We start from the raw sequence: 21420 nt of genomic DNA, 5'->3' as shown, positions 1-21420 counted from the left end.
GATTCTTAAAGAACATTGACTGATCTAATCATGTTGTTGTGTGCTGTGAAGTCAATTGTGACTTTTAGCAACCGTATAGGACAGAGTAAACCTCCTGATAGGGTTTCCAAGAGTAATTTTTATGAAAGTGAACTACCACATCATTCTTCCATGGAGCGGCTGGTGGGTTTTGGTTAGCATTTGAGAGCTTAATCGCTGAGCTACCAGGGTGTCTGATCTAATCGTAAAAAACCAAAACAAAACTCACTGTCGTCGAGTTGGATCCAACTCATAGCAACCCCTCCTTGCTTCCAAGGTGGTATCACTACAGAAGTAGATTGCCCAACTTTCCTTCTGAGGAGTGGCTGGTGGGTTTGAACCACCAGCCTTCTGGTTAGCAGTCAAATGCCTTAGGGACTATGCCACCAGATAGGCATTAATAATATATGTGGGATTATTTACTCCCACTACTTTTTGAGTCTTATTTTTCAGTGATTTTTGGCAAGGTAGAGGGCATGGTGCCTTAGTTTGTAAAAGCTTCCACCACTACCTCACCCCAAGATCCACTGATATTCACTGGTATATAATATGGTTGTTACAGATAAGAATATGTTATACTTCTGAATGTTATGGGATAGTAGGGGGGTGGGGATTGAATTTAATCTTACTGTTATAGTTTTTTCTGTGTTGTTATATGTTCTATTTCTTGCTTTTAGAAATTTCCAGTAAAATTTGTTGCTTCCTGTTTATGAGACAGGGCCATCCCTCTCCCCAGACATGGGGTGGGGAGTGGGGGCATGATCCAGCATGTCCCTTGGCTGCCATTCAGTCTTAGAAACAAGCACACCAGTTTTGGCCCTCTATTTGGAGGATGGATCTGAAGGAAGAGAAGCACAAAGATGCTGAAAGCATCTTTGAGCTTTTGGGGCAGGTATTTTGGGGCCTGGTACCCACACCCTAGAAGGTGAATCCTAACTGTGGGTGGGCACATCTCTTTGATCCTACTAATTTCTCACCCTGTGGAAAAAGGTCTGTACAGAGAGACAGGCCAAAGCAAGGCCCTCTAAAGCCCAGGGCATGGGCACAGGTTGTTGGGCATGAGGGTACCAAGGGAAATTAGTATATAAACTCACCTGTCCTTTTCTTGGGGGGGGGGGGACGACAACACTAGCTTGTGTATTTAGTTTTCTTGTTTCATGGCTGAGGTAAACTTTTTTTATGCTGGCATATATAATGGATGACCCAAGAACATCATTCACATCTTACTTAAATTCAGTAGCACTGAAATGGAAAGGGAGCTCTGGCGGCGTAGTGCCTAAGGCATCTGACTGCTAACCAGAAGGCTGGCGGTTCAAACCCACCAGCCACTCCTTGGAAGGAAGGTTGAACAATCTACTTCTGTAGTGATACCACCTTGGAAACCCAAGAAGGGGTCACTGTGAGTCAGATCTGACTCGTTGACAGTGAGTTTGGTGGAATGGAAATAGGTCTAAGTGATGAAATAAAATTGTTATATTATCTATGGTCTTGCTAAGTGACATTTTATCATGAGCTTTTTTTCCCTAATTTGATATCTTGTGCTTCTCTTTTGGCTTTTTAGATCGGCTTCAGCTCCCCCGGAATATGATTGAAAACAGCATGTTTGAAGAAGAACCTGATGTGGTGGATTTAGCCAAAGAGCCTTGTTTACATCCTCTAGAACCTGATGAGGTGGAATATGAGCCGCGAGGTTCACGTCTGTTGGTACGAGGTCTTGGGGAACATGAGATGGACGAGGATGAAGAGGATTATGAGTCATCTGCAAAGCTGCTGGGCATGTCGTTCATGAACAGAAGCTCAGGCCTTAGGAACAGTGCAGCCGGCTACAGGCAGAGTCCTGATGGCACTTGTTCACTACCCTCTGCAAGGACCATGGTAGTTTGTGCTTTTGTCATCGTGGTTGCAGTTTCTGTAATCATGGTGATTTATCTATTGCCTAAATGTACCTTTACCAAAGAAGGCTGCCATAAAAAAAACCAGTCAATGGGACTAATTCAGCCAGTTGCAACGAATGGGAACTTGTTTCCATGGGCACAGATCAGGCTTCCCGCTGTCATTAAGCCATTACGCTATGAACTTAACCTACACCCAAACTTAACCTCAATGACATTCAGAGGTTCTGTGACGATCTCAGTTCAAGCTCTTCAGGCCACATGGAATATCATTCTTCATAGCACAGGCCATAATATTTCCAGAGTGACCTTTATGTCAACAGTTTTAAGCCAAGAAAAACAAGTTGAGGTCCTGGAATATCCATTTCATGAACAAATTGCCATCGTTGCCCCTGAGGCACTTCTAGAAGGGCACAATTATACCTTGAAGATAGAGTATTCAGCAAATATATCCAGTTCTTACTATGGGTTTTATGGCATCTCCTACACAGATGGAAATAATGAGAAAAAGTACGTACCCTTTTTAAATGATCTGGTTTTCTTCTCTGGGATAACTTCTGGAGTATGGGTCATTTTGCCCCCATCAGAGACTCTAACTACAATTACTTTAAATTTAGGTGGTCATGAGAGAAATAGTAGAATGATAATTTGGAAGAATGTACAACTTCTCTGTTAGTCAAAGCCTTAAGCATATGTAGTTGGTGGGGTGGTGGTATGGGTGTGCTGATAAAGGAGAATGAATAAAGATAAAATCAGTTAAATTCTCTTGTACAGAAATTTAAGTCATTTTAAGCTTTTTATGTCTTATAAGTTAAATCTAATTTTCTAACACCTCCTGAAATCTCTACAGGAATCAGAATGAAAAAGAGTATGGATTATTTTTAAGACGCATCTTCCTAATGTGTAGAACTTCTAGGAGATACTTAATGAGATACTTAATGAGTATGAACAAGTATAGAATAAAGAAGTATAGTATACATACATGTATCATTTTGTTGTTATTGATATGTGCCATCGAGTCAGACCCAACTCATAGCGACCCCTCCTTCGGTTTCCAAGGCAGTATCACTACAGAGGTAGATTGCCCAACCTTCCTTCTGAGGAGTGGCTGGTGGGTTTGAACCACCAGCCTTCTGGTTACCGGTCGTATGCCTTAGGCACTATGCCACCAGAGCTCCCATTCAGATAAATAATTTTTCTCTTTTTTCCTATTACCCAGTACTTTTTAAATAAATGGCATGCTGGCTCGACAATTCAGTTTAGTTTGCATGAGAACTGGCATTGAAAGAAAATTTATAATGGCAGTGATGGTTTGGGGTTTCTTGACTTTAGTCTGCTTCTTTAATCTACATCATCCCTAGGAAATATATGCATAAAAACAGTATTCTTAGTATGCAAACAGACCTTTAAGCCATATTCCCTCTCCATCTCTTCAGTCACAGTATTGCTCCTTGAATTCCTTGGACCTGCTACTATATAATGGGAGAAATAAAAGCTACGCAGCAGAGTGAGATGTCTTTTGGTATAGTCACTAGTTGACTCTTGCCACAGGCTGGATTGAGTTATCTTTGAAGAAGACATTTTTTCCTTAAAATTAAGAAATAGAGTATTAAAATATTTTTAAAACTTTGAAGTAAATTATTCTGTGAAACTGCTGTTTCATTAGCCTACCTGAGTCAGTAAAATGAATCCTCCACATGATTGTATCTCATAATGTAAAATAAAAGTTAAAATGATTTATACCTTTCAAGATGTCTGGGAACTATAATGTATTTTTTGTTTTTCTCTTAATTTTTAATTTTTCTTAGAGAAATTTTTGTACTTTTGTTTCCCTCTAGTGTTATTAAGATAAATATTTAAACTGGTAGGTAAAGTGATTAAAGGATATATTTCTTATTGTTTGAAGAATCAGACTGTGTGTAAAGCCAAAGATGTATAGTAGTTGCTTGTAATAAGGAAACTTTATGTGTGTCATCTGAGAAGACATCAGTAACCTTGCAGATCCATCTAGAAGTTGGTGGCGATAGACTTAAGATTCTAGATAACAATTTAATACTAAAAGAACTAGTAAATATGTTTAGGATGAGAGTGTGTTTTATATATTTCTTTATCCTTCAGTCTCTCAGCAACTCTTATGATACTCTTCAAGTAGCCTCTTAACAGGGCTCAGGCCTCTAATCTTACCAGTTTTCCCCTCCCTGCTTTCCATCTTCCATGCTGTTGCCAGACTTGTATTTCTGTGAGTGCAAATCTGGCTCTGTTAGTCTTCGTCAGACAATCCTTCAATAGTTCCTCATTTCTGGAAAGATTTAGTTCAAGATCTTTCACAATCTGGACCTTGTTTCCTTTATCAGACCTCACCTTCCGTATTGAACTTCCTGTGCACTTTCCTGAAATGTGATGATAGTATTAGCCAACATCTCCTGAGAAATGCAGTGTTAAATACTGTTCCAAGTATTTTGTATGCTTAGTCTTTTTCTTAGTTTATTAGTGCTGCTATAACAGAAATACAGCTTCTGGCTTTAATAAACAGAAGTTTATTTTCTTACAGCTTAAGAGACTAAAAGTCTGAATTTAGGGCACCAGCTCCAGGGGAAGGCTCTCTTTATCCATTCTAGGGGTAAATCCTTGTCTCAGCTTCCCTAGAGTTCTTCTCAGCACCCCTTGAAGATCTCCACATGGCATCTGTCTTCCCCCTTTTGTCCTTGCTTCTGTGCTTAATGTGCTACTTATATCTCAAAAGTGATTGGCTTAAAATACAGCTTACACTTTTATGGCCTGATTAAAATAACAGAGAAAATCCTATTCCCAAATGGAATTACATCCACAGGTATACAAAAAAACCAACTCAGTGCTGTCGAGTTGGATCCCACTTGTAGCGACCCCTCTTTGGGTTTCCGAGGCAATATCACTGCAGAGGTAGATTGCCCAACCTTCCTTCCGAGGAGTGGCTGGTGGGTTTGAACTGCCAGCCTTCTGGTTATCAGTCAAATGCCTTAGGCACTACACCACCAGAGCTCCTAAGGGTTAGGATTTACAGCATGTATTTTGGGGGGACAAAATTGAATCCATAACTATCTTTTATCCTTCCATATGCTCTAAGAGGTAGCTATTAATATTATATTAGTTTTACAGCCAAGGAGGTAGAGATATATAAAGTAACTCACCCAACATCTTAAAGCTAGCAAGGAGCAGAGATAGAACTTAAACCCAAGGCCATTTTAACCACATAGACCACTTTCATAACCATTATGGTGTACTGTCTCCCTTATTCATGCCTTTTTACCTTTGTACATTGTTATTTCCAGTATTTAGAATCTCTTACCTGACTTAAACTAGTTCATAATTGTCTTTTTCATTCCAGTTTGCTTATATTATATTCCAAGAGAACTGGCCTTTTCCACCAGAGTTAATTTGTTTGTGCTGCACTCTGCACTTTGTACATACTTAATATCACAAAGCTGTTTAATTGTTGACACATCTGTTTCCTAAACTAAATTGTAAGTGACTTACAGGCAAAGTCATTTTCTTTATCTTTTTGTCCCCAGTCTTTCCAGTTATATAGTTTTAATTCTGACTATCTGAATAACTCATTATGCAGATTCTATTAGAACTTATATTTGGCAGATTTGAAATTTGTATAAGTTGAGCACACACTATGGTATTTATTAGCTGTGTTATGTTATAGAATTAAAGTTTTGAATTAATGCTGTTCAAATTTTCTTTAGAAAAATAAATTGGGTAATGAAGCAGGGGTCAGAATACATATGTTATACAAAGTATTCAATTTGTTTTTCTTTTAAAAGGAACAAGTTGTCAATTTTAGATAACTTATAGGTCACTTCTTGGAACCCAGTTTTTATCACTAGGTTCTTTAGCATTGTAGACCTCTGTAAATAAACTCTACTCTTAGGAGAAAGGCTTTCCAGTGTAACTAGAGATAGTGACAACCTGGAATAGGTGTGTTTTGCTTTAGCAAAACCCAATAAAGTTAATCTGAAACATATTTAGAAATAATATCCAGATTAATTACTGCATGAAAACAGACTTCAGGTTGGAAGAAGTGATATGGAGTAGAATATCAAACTGTGTCCATTTAATATGCAGGGTGTTTTGATTCTGAAGAACCCCTCTTTCAACATTAATTGAATTTTTCAAATATGTTACTGTGTTGTTAGGTGCTGTTGAGTCAGCTCCGACTCATAGTGACCCTCTCCACAACATAACGAAACACTGTCCCATCCTGTGCCAGCCTCACAATACGTGATATACCTGAGCCCATCATTGCAGCCACTGTGTCAATCACCTCGTTGATAGATTTCAAATATACCCTTGTTTTTTTTCCTGCTTTTGAGCATGTAAAGTTGATGTTACTAATTCACAGAATACCTGGGAAGCTATAGCAGGAATAGGCTAGAATGAAGGTACCACTTTAAGAAAGAGACTTAACAGTTTTAAGCAGAGTTTTCAGACTAGTGATGAGTCTTGAAGTAGTGCTCAAACTGTAACTAGTATTTCTGAAAGCAAATAAATACTAAAGAATGTGGAGTCCCTGGTGGTACAATTAAGGAGCTCTGGTGTCATGGTGGCTGAGGCATTTGACTGCTAACCAGAAGGTTGGTGGTGCAAACCCACCAGCCACTCTGCAGAAGGAAGACAGGGCAATCTACATCTGTAAAGATTTACTGCCTCAGAAACTTAAAGGGGTCGCTATGAGTCGGAATTGACTCAATGGTAGTGGATTAGGTTTGGTGGTACAGTTAATGCACTCGGCTGCTAACCAGAAAGGCAGGAAGTTTGCATGTAGCCAGAGAGGGCTCAGAAGAAAGGCCTTGTGATCTACTTCTGAAAAATCAGTCATTGAAAACCCTGTGGAATGTAGTTCTGCTCTGACACACAAGGTCACCTGAGTCACAATTGACTGACTGCAACTAGGTAATTGAAAACTAAGTTTCAAGGTATTCAACATAGGACAAAATACAAGTATCAAGCAGTAATCTTTTCAGAGAGACTTTTATGTGAGTTATTACTGTATCTATTTTAACAATAATTTAATATTTTGTTTGTCTTGGAATCTTATAATCCAGCTTTTATCCAAAAGTGATGGTCCAAGTAGGCTTTATTTTGTGAATAATAAGGGGATCTCATCAAAGTTTATCCCCTGGTCATTTGTGACCCTCTCTCAAAACCTTCCATCAACTGAGTAAGAAGACATGCAACAAGGTGAAGAAATGGAATATGAGAAACAAAATATGCTTAAATTGTTTCATGTTTCCTGAAGTTCACCTGTTACAAACAGTTATATGGGCACATTGTTACTAGGAAAAAAAATGAAATAATCTAAAGTGATAAAGACAATGAAGAATTATGGCTATTATAGTATTTATAATAACAGGCATCTATGTAGGGCATTATGGTAGATAGTAGTTTTTATTACAGTCTTACTTGATTCTAACAAAAACACTGCATGTTTGACAGGGAATGTATCTCAGTCTTAATTTAATAACTAAGGAATTTGAGACTTAGTTCTCTGATTTGCCCAAAGTCATTTGGCTCATAAAGTCCAGAGTTTGAGTCTTCTGACTTCAAACTTCATACTCTTTCTTTTCTGCTATCTTCTAAAAGTGGAAACTAAGCTCTAATCAAGAGAGGCTACTACATCCAAGTAGGAGGTTGTGTACGTGCTATATAGATTGGTACTGAAACATGCCCAGTAGTGCCACGCTTACCCTGATTGTTGGCCATGTTTGAGCTTCTGAATGTAGAAGATCACCTTAATAAGTGCAAAATAAATGCTTAACTGAAAATCTGCATTTTTCTTTTTTCCTTTTATGTTTTTCTCCCAACACCTTATTAAAGACTTGTTATGTATACAATAATTGGCCTCTGTTCACCTGGAATAACAGGAAGGAGAGTCAGGAATAGAAGGAGTAAATGGAATTGGAGTATTTAGTGTTCCTCTGTGAACAACTGCTTCCTTTGTGAAGAGACCAGAAGAACTGGATGGTGCCCAGCTGAACATTTTGATCAAAGGTTCTATATGAGAATCCTGATGAAAAGGGGACAATGCAGAACAGAATTTCAAACTGTCATGGGGTCCAAAATTTCTGGAGCCATGGAGGCTTGATAAGCCCCTGAAACAATTGCCCTGAGATAATCTTTAAACCTTAAACCAAAAATATCTTCTGAAGTCTACTTAAAACAGTAATTTAGCTTAGGTTGTTCAGAACGTTTGCTTTGAGCATTGTGCTCTTTTAAGATCTTTTTGTATGGGATCAGACTGACAACAGCAACTTGAAAGAGTAGATAGGAAACACAAGGGGCAGTGAATTTATGTTAATGAGGAGGAACAATTCAGAAAAGGAGGGTGAGAATGGTTGTACAACTTGAAGAATGTAATTAGTGTCACTGAATTGTACATGTAGAAATTATTGAATTGGTATATGTTCTGTATCTTCTTAACAATAACAAAAATAAAATATATAGCTTATTATATGAGCCCCCCCCAAAAAAAGAAAAAGATGGAGGAAGACCCTCCACAAGATGGATTGACACTGTGGCTGCAACAATGGGCTCACACATAGCAAAGAGTGTGAGGATGTCATGGGACTGGGCAGTGTTTCATTATGTTGTATATAGGGTCATTATGAGTTGGAGCCAACTCTATCGCACCTAACAACAACACATTAGTTAAATTTTCACATATTGCTGCTGTGCTGTAAGAAGAGGAGAAACAAATTTGATTCATCTCTGAAAAGAGAATACCAAAGCCCACTCCCATCAAGTCAATTCCAACTCAATAGCGACCCTATAGGACCAAGTAGAACTGCGCTGTAGGATTTCCAAGGCTGGCACTTGACTGCTAACCAGAAGGCTGGCGATTCAAACCCACCAGCCACTCCTTGGAAGGAAGGTTGGGCAATCCTACTTCTCTAGTGATACTGCCTTGGAAGCCCAAGGAGGGGTCACTATGAGTTGGGGCCGACTTGATGGCATATAACAACAACAACAACAACAGCAAATCTTTACAGAAGCAGATTGCCTCATCTGTCTCCTGTGGAGTGACTGATGGATTTGAACTGCCAACCTGTTGGTTAGCAGCCATATATAGCTGAAGAGAGTAAAGGATACCAGCGTTCTATAGTATACATAGTTTTTTTAAGGCTTCGTGAAAGTATGCGTTATAAAATGAGGTTTAGTGTTAAGAAGCCAGAGTCTCTATAGATGATTAATTAACATAATGATAGTATATGTTGTTGTTGTTGTTATGTGCCGTCGAGTCAGCCCTGACTCATAGCGACCCCTCCTTGGGTTTCCGAGGCAGTATCACTACGGAAGTAGGATTGCCCAACCTTCCTTCCGAGGAGTGGCTGGTGGGTTTGAACTGCCAGCCTTCTGGTTAGCAGTCAAGTGCCTTAGCCACTATGCTACCAGAGCTCCCATGATAGTATATAGTAGTAGGTATATAATGACTACTCTCCTTACTATTCTTCCATCACAAACCATTCAGAGGCCTCACTGACCATCCACATTCTGCCTTTATGGCTTCCTCTCCTGACACATTGGACAGCCTCCTAGTCCCTGAACATGGACTCCTATATGTTTTTCCTTGTTCTGTCTACTCTTTCTAGAATCTACTCTCTTCCCTTCTCTACTTTCTCAAATATGACTCATTTTTTAAGGCCCTCTTAAGATTTTGTTGCCACCACTTTGTTTTCACTGTGATGATGTGATTAGGGGCCTGACTTAAGTTTCTGTCTGTTGTGTAAACTTCTGCCTCTCCCAGTAGTTTGCAGACAGTTTAATGGCTGGGATTGTGTGATATTTATCTTAGTGTCCCTAGTATTTGGCTTGGTGCCTTGAACAGTAAATGCTCAGTAACTGTTGGATTGAATTTATATTTGTTTTAGGTACTTTGCAGCAACTCAGTTTGAACCCCTGGCAGCAAGATCTGCTTTTCCTTGTTTTGATGAACCAGCATTTAAAGCCACATTTATCATCAAGATCATAAGGGATGAGCAACACACTGCTTTGTCAAATATGCCTAAGGTACTGTTTTGTTCCTTGGAATGTGGAAGCATGAGTGGGTCTCTTTCTTTAAGAACACTTGAACTCATCTTTTCCAGGCCACTGTCAAGAATGATTTAAAACCATATGCATTCTTACTCTTTTTAAAAAATACTTAAATAAAAGTTAAGATGTATGTTGGGATTGACCAGGAAGCCAGACATAGGAGCACCTAAGGGAATAAAAGGACCTGGTGGACTAGGAGTGTTTGAGTAGGGAATGTGAGTGTGACCTATGTACTGAAGTTGTGCAAATATTTAACAGTATGCACAAGCACTGAAGATCAGAGTAATTTTTATGGCACATGGTGAACTTTTTCTACTAAGCAATGATGTTCGATAATGTTGAATCATGATTATTCTTTGTGTTTTATTGCTAAGTGAAAAATCTATATTATAATTTGAAGACTGACTATAAGAACAGGAGCCTCTTTATGCTAAACAGGACCTTGGGCACTCATGGTTGTCTCAGATACTCAGGGGGCTCTGTGTAGCCTGACAAGACCCTCCTGGATCTCATGTGGTTAGGAGAGAGGATCAGCTATACCTAGCAGGGTATGGAGTCAAGCCCTATAGGGAGGAGAAGACATGATCTGTCCTTAAACAAAGATGTCACTCCAAGAGCTCCACTCCCAGCCATACTTTTAATCTTTCTCTAGAAGAGGTGGATGCCTGCTTGCCTAGTAGCCCAAAACACATCTTAATTCATGGTTAGAAATCCTGCAGCATTGCCTGTATTCCCTTAGCTTGTGCCTACTACAGCTTTCTCTATTGACTTAATGCATTTGATCCCACTGAGCCTTCTCAGAGTCCTCAGTATGACACTCTAAGAAGCCATTTCACATCATTTGGAGGCGTTTTGGCATCCTAGCTGTAGCTCCTTGTTCTGTAAATGTATTTTATAGCAGCAATAGAGTGGTGCATTCCTAGGTCATAAGTAAGGATTTTGGTTTTGGTGTGTTTTAAAGGGAAGAGACAGAAATATTGTCACTCATTATCTCTAACTTATTTTTATTTAAAGCTCTTTTTTATACTCGGTATGTCATCATGATGAAGAATGCTAGGACAGACTAAGACTAAGGGGCCCTGCTCTTTCAGAAACTCATGTTGAATGTTTAAAATATGCCAGCATCTTCACTACCTATTTCCTATTTGATTTTTTAGTTTCTCAGTTCATTTGTCACTCATTTGTTTCCATAGTTATAGAACTGTCATCTTTCCCCATTTTGCTTGTAGAAATCATCAGTCCTTATGGAAGATGGACTCATTCAGGATGAGTTTTCTGAGAGTGTGAAGATGAGCACTTACCTAGTTGCTTTCGTTGTGGGAGAGATGAAGAACCTGAGTCAGGACATTAATGGAACCCTGGTATGTGATTGTAGTAGTTGTTTGGAAGCCAGTGTTACAAGTAAGACGTGAAGAGGAATTCTTGTGCTTTAGTGATTCATGGTGGCTGCCTTATAAGGAAAATAAGCTTTTATATGACAACTCTGACATTTTATACCAGAAATGCTTCTTTTTTTGTTTTTTGATTATTTACTATTATTCATTTACTACCAGAGAGCAGTAAATGAATAATAATAAATAAAAGTTTCTTTTATTTTACAAGAATTCCAAGAATACAGTATATGTGCACTAAAATTCCTAGAACTGTATTGCACAGTATGGCAGGCAGCTACTGGCCTTGTTTGCCTACTTAAATTGAACTTCACTTCTTCAGTTGCACTAGCCACGTTTCAGGCATTCAGCAGTGTTCATGTGGCTGATGGCTAACATTGGACACCACAGATGTAGAACATTTCTGTGAGTGCAGAAGATTGTTAGACAATGCCAGGTTCAGAACATTGGACGTTCTTAAAGCATCATGTTAAAAAGCTGAAAGAACTATAAAAAAGAAGGCAGAGCTTTAGGTTGTAAAATTTAGATGAATCCTTTTTCTTTTTTTAAAAAACAAGCTCTGATTGTGTTTTCCTCATCTTAAGTAATGAGTAAGCTTGCTAATTTTAAGGGTCTAGTTAATCAGTATTTTGATGAAATTTATCATTTGTTCTAATTAGGCTCCTCTGCTTTTCTTTGTCATTAGTGCCAATCTGTAAATGGTTATTTGATTGGATGATATGCATTAATTTCACAGTAGAGACCTAATAAAGGTAATATTTTCACATACAACATTGAAGAAGAGGTTTATCTTCAAAGTAATTTCTAAAACTGATTATTTTTCATGATAGAAATACAGATGGAATTCTTTTTGTTTTCATTTTTTTGATCCTTGCCAGGGACTACTGAGGGACTGTCGTGTACCCTTTGAACATATCTAGCTGGTTTTGTTTCTTTTATAAACTAAAGAGCTTTATTTTAACAATAATATACTTGGTTCTTAACATTTTGCTACTTCAAAAGGGTATACACCTTCCATTAGAAAAGATTATTCTGTCTACTTCATAAGTCTCAGAGAGAAGGATTCTTTGGCTGTTTATGAGCAATAATACTGTATGCCTTTATGCTCAATATTAAAGGATGGAATAGCACTCAAAAATTAAGTGATTAAGGGTAGATGTGTACTACATATTGAATAAGCGCTAATATGATTTACTTACCTTTGGTGATGAAAGACATTTATGTGAAGGCTAAACCTTTTCAGAATCCTTTCAAAAGGATATTAAGACTAAATTTGAAAGTATTCAGCTAATTCCATTTCAAGCTTTGTAGCACACAGTTACCTCTTGGCTGAAAGGTTGTAGCTTTAATAAAGCCTAAAAGACTTAAATCTAAAGAAGTCAGCTTTGCTTCTTATTCAAGACTCAGTTGAATGCCACCTTCTCCACGAAGGTGTTCATTCTCTTTCTGCAGCCGAGACAAATCATTACTGTTTTGATCTTTCATTGCACTTCAGTCACATCTGTTGTAGTTCTTATCACACTACTTGATATAAACCACAAGATACATTTGTTGTTGTGTTGGCTGCCATCAAGTTGTTTCCAACTCTTGATCATCTCACGTGTACAGAGTAGAACTGCTCTATTGGGTTTCCTTCTGGAAGCAGATTGCCATGCTTGTCTTCCAAGGCACATCTGGGTGGGTTTGAACCACCAACCTTTAAGCTACTAGTCCAGCGCTTAACATTATCGTCACCCAGGAACTCCTTAGATATTGTGTAGCACTTTTTATCATTATTTAAAATTGTACACAGTGGTGGCTTTTCTTTTCTTTTTTTTTTTTTTTTTAACTCTTTCCTTCCTTCTTTCTCTCCTCCCTTCATCTTAACTTCTTCCCTTCCTCACTTTCTTTTCCTTTTCTTCTGTTTCTAAACTTTCTTCACTGTGTGTCTGTCTTTCTTTCAGCTGCTCCATTACTTCTTACTGCTGATAGGATTACATTCAAATTCATCTTTCGGATATTCAAGGTACTCCTCACATTTCATTTACATTTCCAATTGCCCCAATGTGAATTCTTCCATCTAGCCAAGCTGAGTAAGTTATTCATTGCTCACATATATACCTCAGTGTCATTTCTGTGTTTGAACCTTCCTACTTTAGTTTCATTCTTTTAAAATTAATTTTTCCTTACTCAAATGAAGTCCGTATTTCATAGCCAAGCTCAAACCTCAACTCCTTCATAAGTCGCTCCCTCACTAGTTTATATGTATTGTCCTTTAAATGTTTAAACCACTATACTGAAAACTAAAGCCTCAAACTCAAAACTTGATTCCAACTCATAGAACCCCCATTGGGTTACTAAGGCTGTAAATCTTTACAGGAGCAGACTGCTTCATCTTTCTTTTGCAGAGCACCTGTTAAGTTCGAGCCATGGAACTTTTGGTTAACAGCCAAATGCCTTAACCACTATTAACCACCAGAGCTCCTTATACTATTTTCAGAACCTCACAACTTATTGCTTTATAATATTCTTATTTTTAGTTGTTCCTCAAATATATTCCTTATGAAGCTCTTTAATATAATAGGCTATTTCTGATTTCCCACTTTATAACTCACAATAGGCATGCATCTTTATGGAATGATAGAAATCTTGTATAATTCTACATAAAAATCAAGCTTTAGTATATTAGTTTCACTGATACTCATAAGGTTTTTTGTGGTCAGTTTTTTTGGAAGTAAGTGGCCCATCTTCCTTCCTAGTCTCTCTTTATCTGGAAGCTCCACTAAAACCTATCCATCATGAGTGACTTTGCTGGTATTTGAAATACCGATGGCATGGCTTCCAGCATCACAGCAACACACAAGCCACCACAATACAGCAAACAGAGATGAGTGGTGACAGACGATATACTGCATTCGGCAAATATGCTGCAGAAAACCTCTTTAAAGTGTTAAAGAGCAAAGATGTTACTTTGAAGACTAAGGTACACCTGCCCCAAGCCATGCTATTTTCCATAGCCCTGTATGTGTGTGAAGGCTGGACAGTGAATAAGGAAGACAGCAGGAGAATTGATGCATTTGAATTGTGTTGGCATAGAATACTGAAAATGACATGGATTGCCAGAAGAACCAACAAATCTGTCTTGTAAGAAGTATAGCAGGAATGCTCCTTAGAAACATTCTAAGCATGGTCATTCTAAGCATTCTAAGAATGGTCAGACTTCTTCTCACCTACTTTGGTCATGTTGTCAGAAGGGACCAGTCCCTGGAGAAGGATATCGTACTTGGTAAAGTTGAGGGTCAGTGATAAAGGGAAGGGCCCTCAAGAAGATGTATTGACACAGTGGCTGTGACAATAGGTTCAAGCATAGCAAGGATTGTGAGGATGGCATAGGACCAGGCAGTGTCATATATAGGGTCTCTGTGAGTTGGAGCCAACTTGCAGCACCTAACAGCAACAACACCACGTATATTAGTTATCTATTACTAAGCAACAGATTACCCTAAAATTTAGTGGCTTGGAAAATAAACAGTTTTTTGGGTCAGTAGTCTGTGAACAGCTTAGCCGAGTGGTTTAGGTCTAGGTTCTGGGTCTCTCATGAAATTGTAGTTGGGTGTTGGCTGAGGGTGTTTTCATCTGACAGCTTGACATCCAAGGCAGCACAATAACACACTGGCAAGTTAGTACTGGTTGTTGAGTAGAAGACACACTTCTTACCACATGGACTTCTGCATAGGGTTGGTTCCTAGAACATACTTATAAAATGGCAACCAGTTTCCTCCAGATTGAGTGAGCTGAGAAAGAGAGCAAGAGGAAGATGCAATGCCTTTTATGAGGTAATCTCAGGAGTTATATTCCATCACTTCCTCCATATTTTATTTGCTTGGAGTGAGTTACTGAATCTAACCCACATTCAAGGGGAGGGAAGTTAAACTCCATCTCTTAAAGGGAGAACTGTCCAAAAATTAGTGGACATTTTTTTAAAACCACCAGGAAGGTTTTTTGTTTTGTTTTTGTTTTAAAATATTTTTTATAGAAAGGGTTATTAGATTAATAAGGCATTTGTCTATGGTTAAAGTAATGTGTAAATTATAGGGGCTGATTGTAAATAAAGCATAGTCTATAGTATACAATGGGAGCTCTGGTAGCATAGTGGCTAAGACACTTGCCTGCTAACCAGACGGCTGGCGGTTCAAACCCACCAGCCACTCCTCGGAAGGAAGGTTGGGCAATCCTACTTCCGTAGTGATACTGCCTCTGAAACCCAAGGAGGGGTCGCTATGAGTCGGGGCCGACTCGACGGCACATAACAACAACAACAGCAACAACAACATAGTATACAATACAGAATAATTTTAATTTTTGAGCCAAGATATCAGTTGGCAGTGAGAAATTATCTGGAGACACATAGGCACATGGAATAAATTCCTTCTGTAAGATCATAGTAGAGATCAAGTAAGGGCTTGAAGTAGAAAGATTGGGTGACCCAAGGAACCTAAAGACTATGGAAGCATTCACAACAGGCTATAAAATTCTTCAGGCTAGGGAGTAATATTACTTCATTCAACAAATAACTGTTACACAGCTGTGTGTCAGGTGATGTGTTGGTGCTGGGTTCGTAACCTTAATGAAACAATCAGAAAGAATACAATTAAGATTAAATACTCACGCTATCAACTATTATCTTGAAGTGCTATAGGGACATAATAAAAGTTAAAGCTTGTCTTATGTAGAAAGAAAAATAAAAGTTTAATAGAATGAATAATAATATATATACAATAAAGTAATTTTACAATAAAAATAAAGTTTAACAGACTTCTGAAAATAGAAGTTTAATCAGGAAGATTACTTGGAGTTGGCATTTCTTCAGATCTATTTTGTTGTATTTACTTATATATTCATCTTTCATAGTGAGTGATGAAAACAGAGTGTTACTTAATAAAATTAATTTAATAGGAAGTGTTCTGGAGTATAGGTAGCCTGTAATTTATTTGTTTGACTAAAAGAGCACCAAACTAGAGTTATATATATATATATATTTATGGAGATATATTTATATATATATATATACATATATATATATATATATATCTATATATATAGATATATATATATAAATATATCTCCATCCTGAGGCAAGTCACTTAATTTTGGGGGGCTGTATTTTATTTTCCTATTTAAAATTTAAAAAATTATTTGCCTCCTTTATAAAATAGATGAGTGGCTCAAATAAGTTCTTATTTGTGAAAAGTGTTTCTCCATTTTTTATGGCATGTAAAAGAACTGCATTATCATTATAGGAAAATTAGAAAATAGTTCAACTCTTACTACTACTGATAATACCTAAAATTGTTAGTTATTACTGTCTGCTAGATACTGAGCATATTACAGGGGCTTTTTAAATTTAAACCTTAAGAGAGCAGGCTAATGTGGGCATCATAGTGTTAGAGTTAAAGAAGGTGAATGATCTGCTCAAGGGCCTGGAGCTAGATGACTGTTGACGGGGGATTTGAACCAGGTTGATTCCAGAGTCCATGTTTAATCATTCTACTGTATTACTGTCCCATACAGGTAATAAGAAGCAACAACATCTCCTTTCGCCTCTTATCCACCCTCCTCCCTCTTTCTTTCTCTCTTTCTTTTCTCTTTTCTGGTTGTAAAACTCTGTTGTATGTCTGAAAATGTAAATAATCTTCGTTTTAATGGCTTGTTGTCATTGTTGTTATGTGTTGTCGAGTAGTCTGCAACTCATAGCAACCTTATATACAACAGAACAAAACACTGCCTGGTCCTGAGCCAGACTCACAATCCCTGCTATACCTGAGCCCATTGCTGCAACCACCATGTCAGTCCATCTTGTTGAGGGCCTTCTCTTCTTTCTTTGACCCTCCATTTTACCAAGCATGACATCCTTCTTCAGAGAATGGTCCCTTCTGACAACATGACTGAAGTAGGTGAGACAAAGTCTGGCCATTCTTGCTTCCAAAGAGCATTCCACTGCAATTCTAGAACAGATTTGTTAGTTCTTTTAACAGTCTGTGGTACTTTCAGTATTCTTCGCCAACACCACAACTCAAAAGCATCAACTTTTCTTCGGTCTTCCTTAAACATTGTCCAGCTTTCACATGCATATGAGCCGATTGAAAATACCCTGGCTTGGGTCAAGCGCATCTTAGTCTTCAAGGAGACATTTGCTCTTCAGCACTTGAAAAAAGTCTTTTGCAACAGATTTGCCCAATGCACTATGTTTTCTGAAGTCTTGATTGCTTCTTCCATTGGTGTTGATTGTAGAGCCAAGTAATATGAAGTCTTTAACAACTTCAATCTTTTCTCCGTCTATCATGATGCTGCTTATTGGTCCAGTTGTGAGGATTTTTGTTTTCTCTATATTGAGGTGTAATCCATACTGTAGACTATAGTCTTTAATCTTTATCAGTAAGTGCTCCAAGTCATCCTCACTTTGAGCAAGCAAAGTTGTGTCATCTTCATATCTCAGGTTGTTAATGAGCCTCCCCCCAATCCTGATGCCACATTCTTCTTCATACAGTCCAGCTTCTCAGATTATTTGCTGAGCACACAGATTGAATAAGTATGGTGAAAGGGTACAACCCTGACACACTCCCTTCCTGATTTTAAACCCTGCAATATCCCCTTGTTATTATTATATTCGAACAACATGCTCCTGGTCTATGCACAGGCTCCTCGGGAGTACAATTAAGTGTTCTGGAATTCCCATTCTTCTCAATGTTATCCACAATTTGTTATGATCTGTACAGTTGAATACCTTTGCATAGTCAACAAACACAAGTAAACATCTTTCTGGTATTCTTTGATTTGAGCCAAAATTCATCTGACATTGGCTATGATATCCCTCGGTCCACATCCTCTTCTGAATCCAGCTTGCATTTCCGTAAGTTCTCTGTTGTGATAATTGGAGCTGTGTGTCAGCTTGGCTGGACCACAGTTCTGTGTGGTTTAAGCAATTGTGATGTGGGTTATTACCATGATGGCATTGGATGTATATGTTTTGAGCAGCCAATCTAGTGAAAGGGAGTTTCCGTAGGGGTGTGGCCTGCTTCCAATATATTTATGAGCATTCTGGAAAAAGAGATACTCTTCTGTGGATCAGGATCCTGTTGTGCTGTCTATACCTGTCCATGAGCAAATAATCCACCATTCAGCCTGGAGATCTAGGACTCATCATTCGTTGGAGTCAGCAGCTTGTATACTGCCTGCCAACCTTTAGCTTGTCAGCCCCTGAAACTTTGTGAGTCAGGAAAAGCCTCCAGCTTGACATTTGATCCAAGAACTTGGGACTTGCCAGCTTCTATAAGTGTGTGAGCCATTCTCCTAAGATAAATTTCTCTTTCTCTGTATGTATATATAAGCTTTACTGGGTTTGCTTTTCTAGAGAACCCAGCCTAACACATTTGTGAATATACCGCTGCAACCATTTTTTAATTATCTTCAGTAAGATTTTACTTGCATGTGATATCAGTGATGTTGTTTGATAATTTCCACATGTTGTGGGATCACCTTTCTTTGGAATGGGTACAAATATGGATCTCTTCCAATCAGTTGGCCAGGTAGCTGTCTTCCAAATCTCTTGGTATAGCTGAGTGGGTGCCTCCAGTGCAGCCTCCAGTGAAACATCTCAGTGGCTATTCTGTCAATTCCCAGAGCCTTATTTTTTGCCAATTCCTTCAGTGCAGCTTTGACTTCTTCTTTCAGTACCATTGGTTCTTGATCATATGCTACCTCCTGAAATCGATGATCATCTACCAGTTCTTTTTGGTACAATGACTCTGTGTATTCCATCCATCTTTTTTTGATGTTTCCTGCATTGTTCAACGTATTGTCCATGGAATCTTTCAGTATTGCAATTCGAGGCTTAAATTTTTTCCCCAGTTCTTTCAGCTTGAGAAATGCTGACTGTGTTCTTCACTTATGGTTTTCCAACTCCAAGTCTTTCCACATTTCATTATAATAATTGACTTTGTCTTCTCAAGCTGCTCTTTGAAATCTTCTGTTCAGCTCTTTTATCCTGTCAATTCTTCCATCCGCTTTAGCTACTCTCTGTTCAAGCAGAGTCTCTTCTGTCATCCATTTTGGTGTAGAGGTCCCTGTTCTGTACCTCCTTGGCTGAGAGACTCTGGCAGTGAGAGCAGCAGTGGAATCAAGAGGCGTGAAACAGAGCAGTAGTCTTACCTGACTAGTAGAGTGAGAAAGCTGAGTGCCCTTGGGTAGGAAGCTTGCTAGTAAGTGGGATGCACTTAGGTGTACCTGTCAACAGAGCTAAAAGAGCTTTGTAACATTTGCCAGAGCAGGGCAGAGGCCAGGCCGAGAGGCCAAGGGCCAGAGAGGTATGCCTGGGAGCATGGCAGGGGGCAATCTGTCCTGACTGAAGAACTGTATCCTGAGAGTGTTCCTGAACCTGAGTTGTAGACTGTTACTTCCCTAATAAACCCCCATAATCGTGAGTATTGTCTGTGAGTACTGTGTGACCATTGCAATGAATTATCAAACCCAGTGGAGAAGTAGGAAGTGCTGTGGGAGGGATGGTTGGTGTCAAAGTTGGTAAAAAGGCTGGAGGGTGGTGGCATGTCTGGCCTCATAGGTATAAGCCTTGGGCTCTTGATGGTGATCCTGTCTTCCTCTTGTGAAGATGCTATCTCCATGTCCTTTTTGCACATGGTTTAGGTCAGTGAATTTTAGTCCTCAAAGGGACATCCTTGCTTTTTAACAAGTAAGAGGTCTTTTGCAGCAAATTTGCCCAGTGCAATATGTTGTTTGATTTCTTGACTGCTGCTTCTTTGGGACTTGATTGTGGATCCCAGGAAAAATGAAATCCTTGACAATTTCAGTGCTTTCCCCATTTATCATGATGTTGCTTATTGGCCCAATCGTGAGGCTTTTTGTTTTCTTTATGTTGGGGAGCAGTGCATACTGAAGGCTGTAGTCTTTGATCTTCGTCAGTAAGTACTTTAAGTCTTCTTTGCTTTCAGCTAGCAAGTTTGTGACATCTGCATATTGCATGTTGTTGATGAATCTTCCTCCAATCCTGATGTCATGTTCTTCTTCATATAGTCCAGGATTATTTGCCAAGCATACACATTTAATAAATATGGTTAAAAGATAAAACCCTGATGCACACCTTTCCTGATTTTCAACCAAGCACTATCCCCTCATTCTGTTCAAATGACTGCTTCTTGGTCTATGTACAGGTTCCCCATGATCAAAATTAAGGGTTCTGATTCCCTTTCTTTGCAATGTCATCCATAATTTGTTATGATCCACAGAGTCAAATGTTTTTGTATAGTGAATAAAACAGGTAAAAGTCTTTCTGGTATTCTCTACTTTCAGCTAACATCCATCTGATATTAGCACTGATATCCCTTGTTCCATATCTTCTGAATCCAACTTGAATATCTGGCATTTCTCTGTTGATGTACTGCTGCAATCATTTTTGAATTATGTTCAGCAAAATTTTACTTGCATGTGATATTAGTAATAGATAATTTCTGCATTCTTTTGGATGACTTTTCTTTAGAATGGGCACAGATGTGGATCTCTTCTAGTCAGTTGGCCAGATAACTGTCTTCCAAATTTCTTGGCATAGATGAATAAGCACTTCCAGCATTTCAACTGGAATAAATAATTTTATTAATTTCCCCTCATATTAGTGACACCAGAAGAGATCATAACTGATTACCATGGGGTAGTCTTATTTTCCTGATGACAGGTATTGGAACAATTCATAGGAAATAGGGAAGAATCTATCATGCATGGAGTTATGTTTTATGCTGGTAGCTGTTTTAGGTACTCATTTGTAAACATCTTTTCATTTTAAAAAATAGCCTGGGATACTATACACAGTTAATATTATTCATCTTAGATCATCCCCATATTTTTGGTGAAGAAACAGAGTCTCTAAAAGGTTAATTACTTTACCTAAGATTACACATCTAGTAAGTGATAGAATAGAATTCTAATGTCTACCATAATATGTTGCTTCTTATACCAGATGACATAAATAATTTATGTAAGTGCACCCAACGATTGTACCC

The 21420-nt window shown here is 38.4% G+C and overlaps 1 protein-coding gene across 1 annotated transcript in view; it reads left to right on the top strand.

The window, feature by feature from the left end:
• The first annotated feature begins 1587 nt into the window (after positions 1–1587).
• Positions 1588–21420, top strand: part of LOC103198379 (leucyl and cystinyl aminopeptidase) — an 88066-nt gene continuing 68233 nt past the window's right edge. The window contains exons 1-3 of the mRNA XM_007942540.2: positions 1588–2420; positions 9821–9959; positions 11213–11344. Coding sequence (XP_007940731.1) covers positions 1603–2420; positions 9821–9959; positions 11213–11344 — 1089 coding nt within the window. The 5' untranslated portion in view covers positions 1588–1602. The remainder of the gene's footprint in view (positions 2421–9820; positions 9960–11212; positions 11345–21420) is intronic.

Source organism: Orycteropus afer, unplaced genomic scaffold (assembly GCF_000298275.1).
Source record: "Orycteropus afer afer isolate SDZICR_OR568_19922 unplaced genomic scaffold, OryAfe1.0 scaffold00093, whole genome shotgun sequence".
NCBI classification, from domain to species: Eukaryota; Metazoa; Chordata; class Mammalia; order Tubulidentata; family Orycteropodidae; genus Orycteropus; species Orycteropus afer.
Note: the sequence above shows the minus strand (reverse complement) of the source record. Positions and strands in the feature narration are given on the sequence as shown.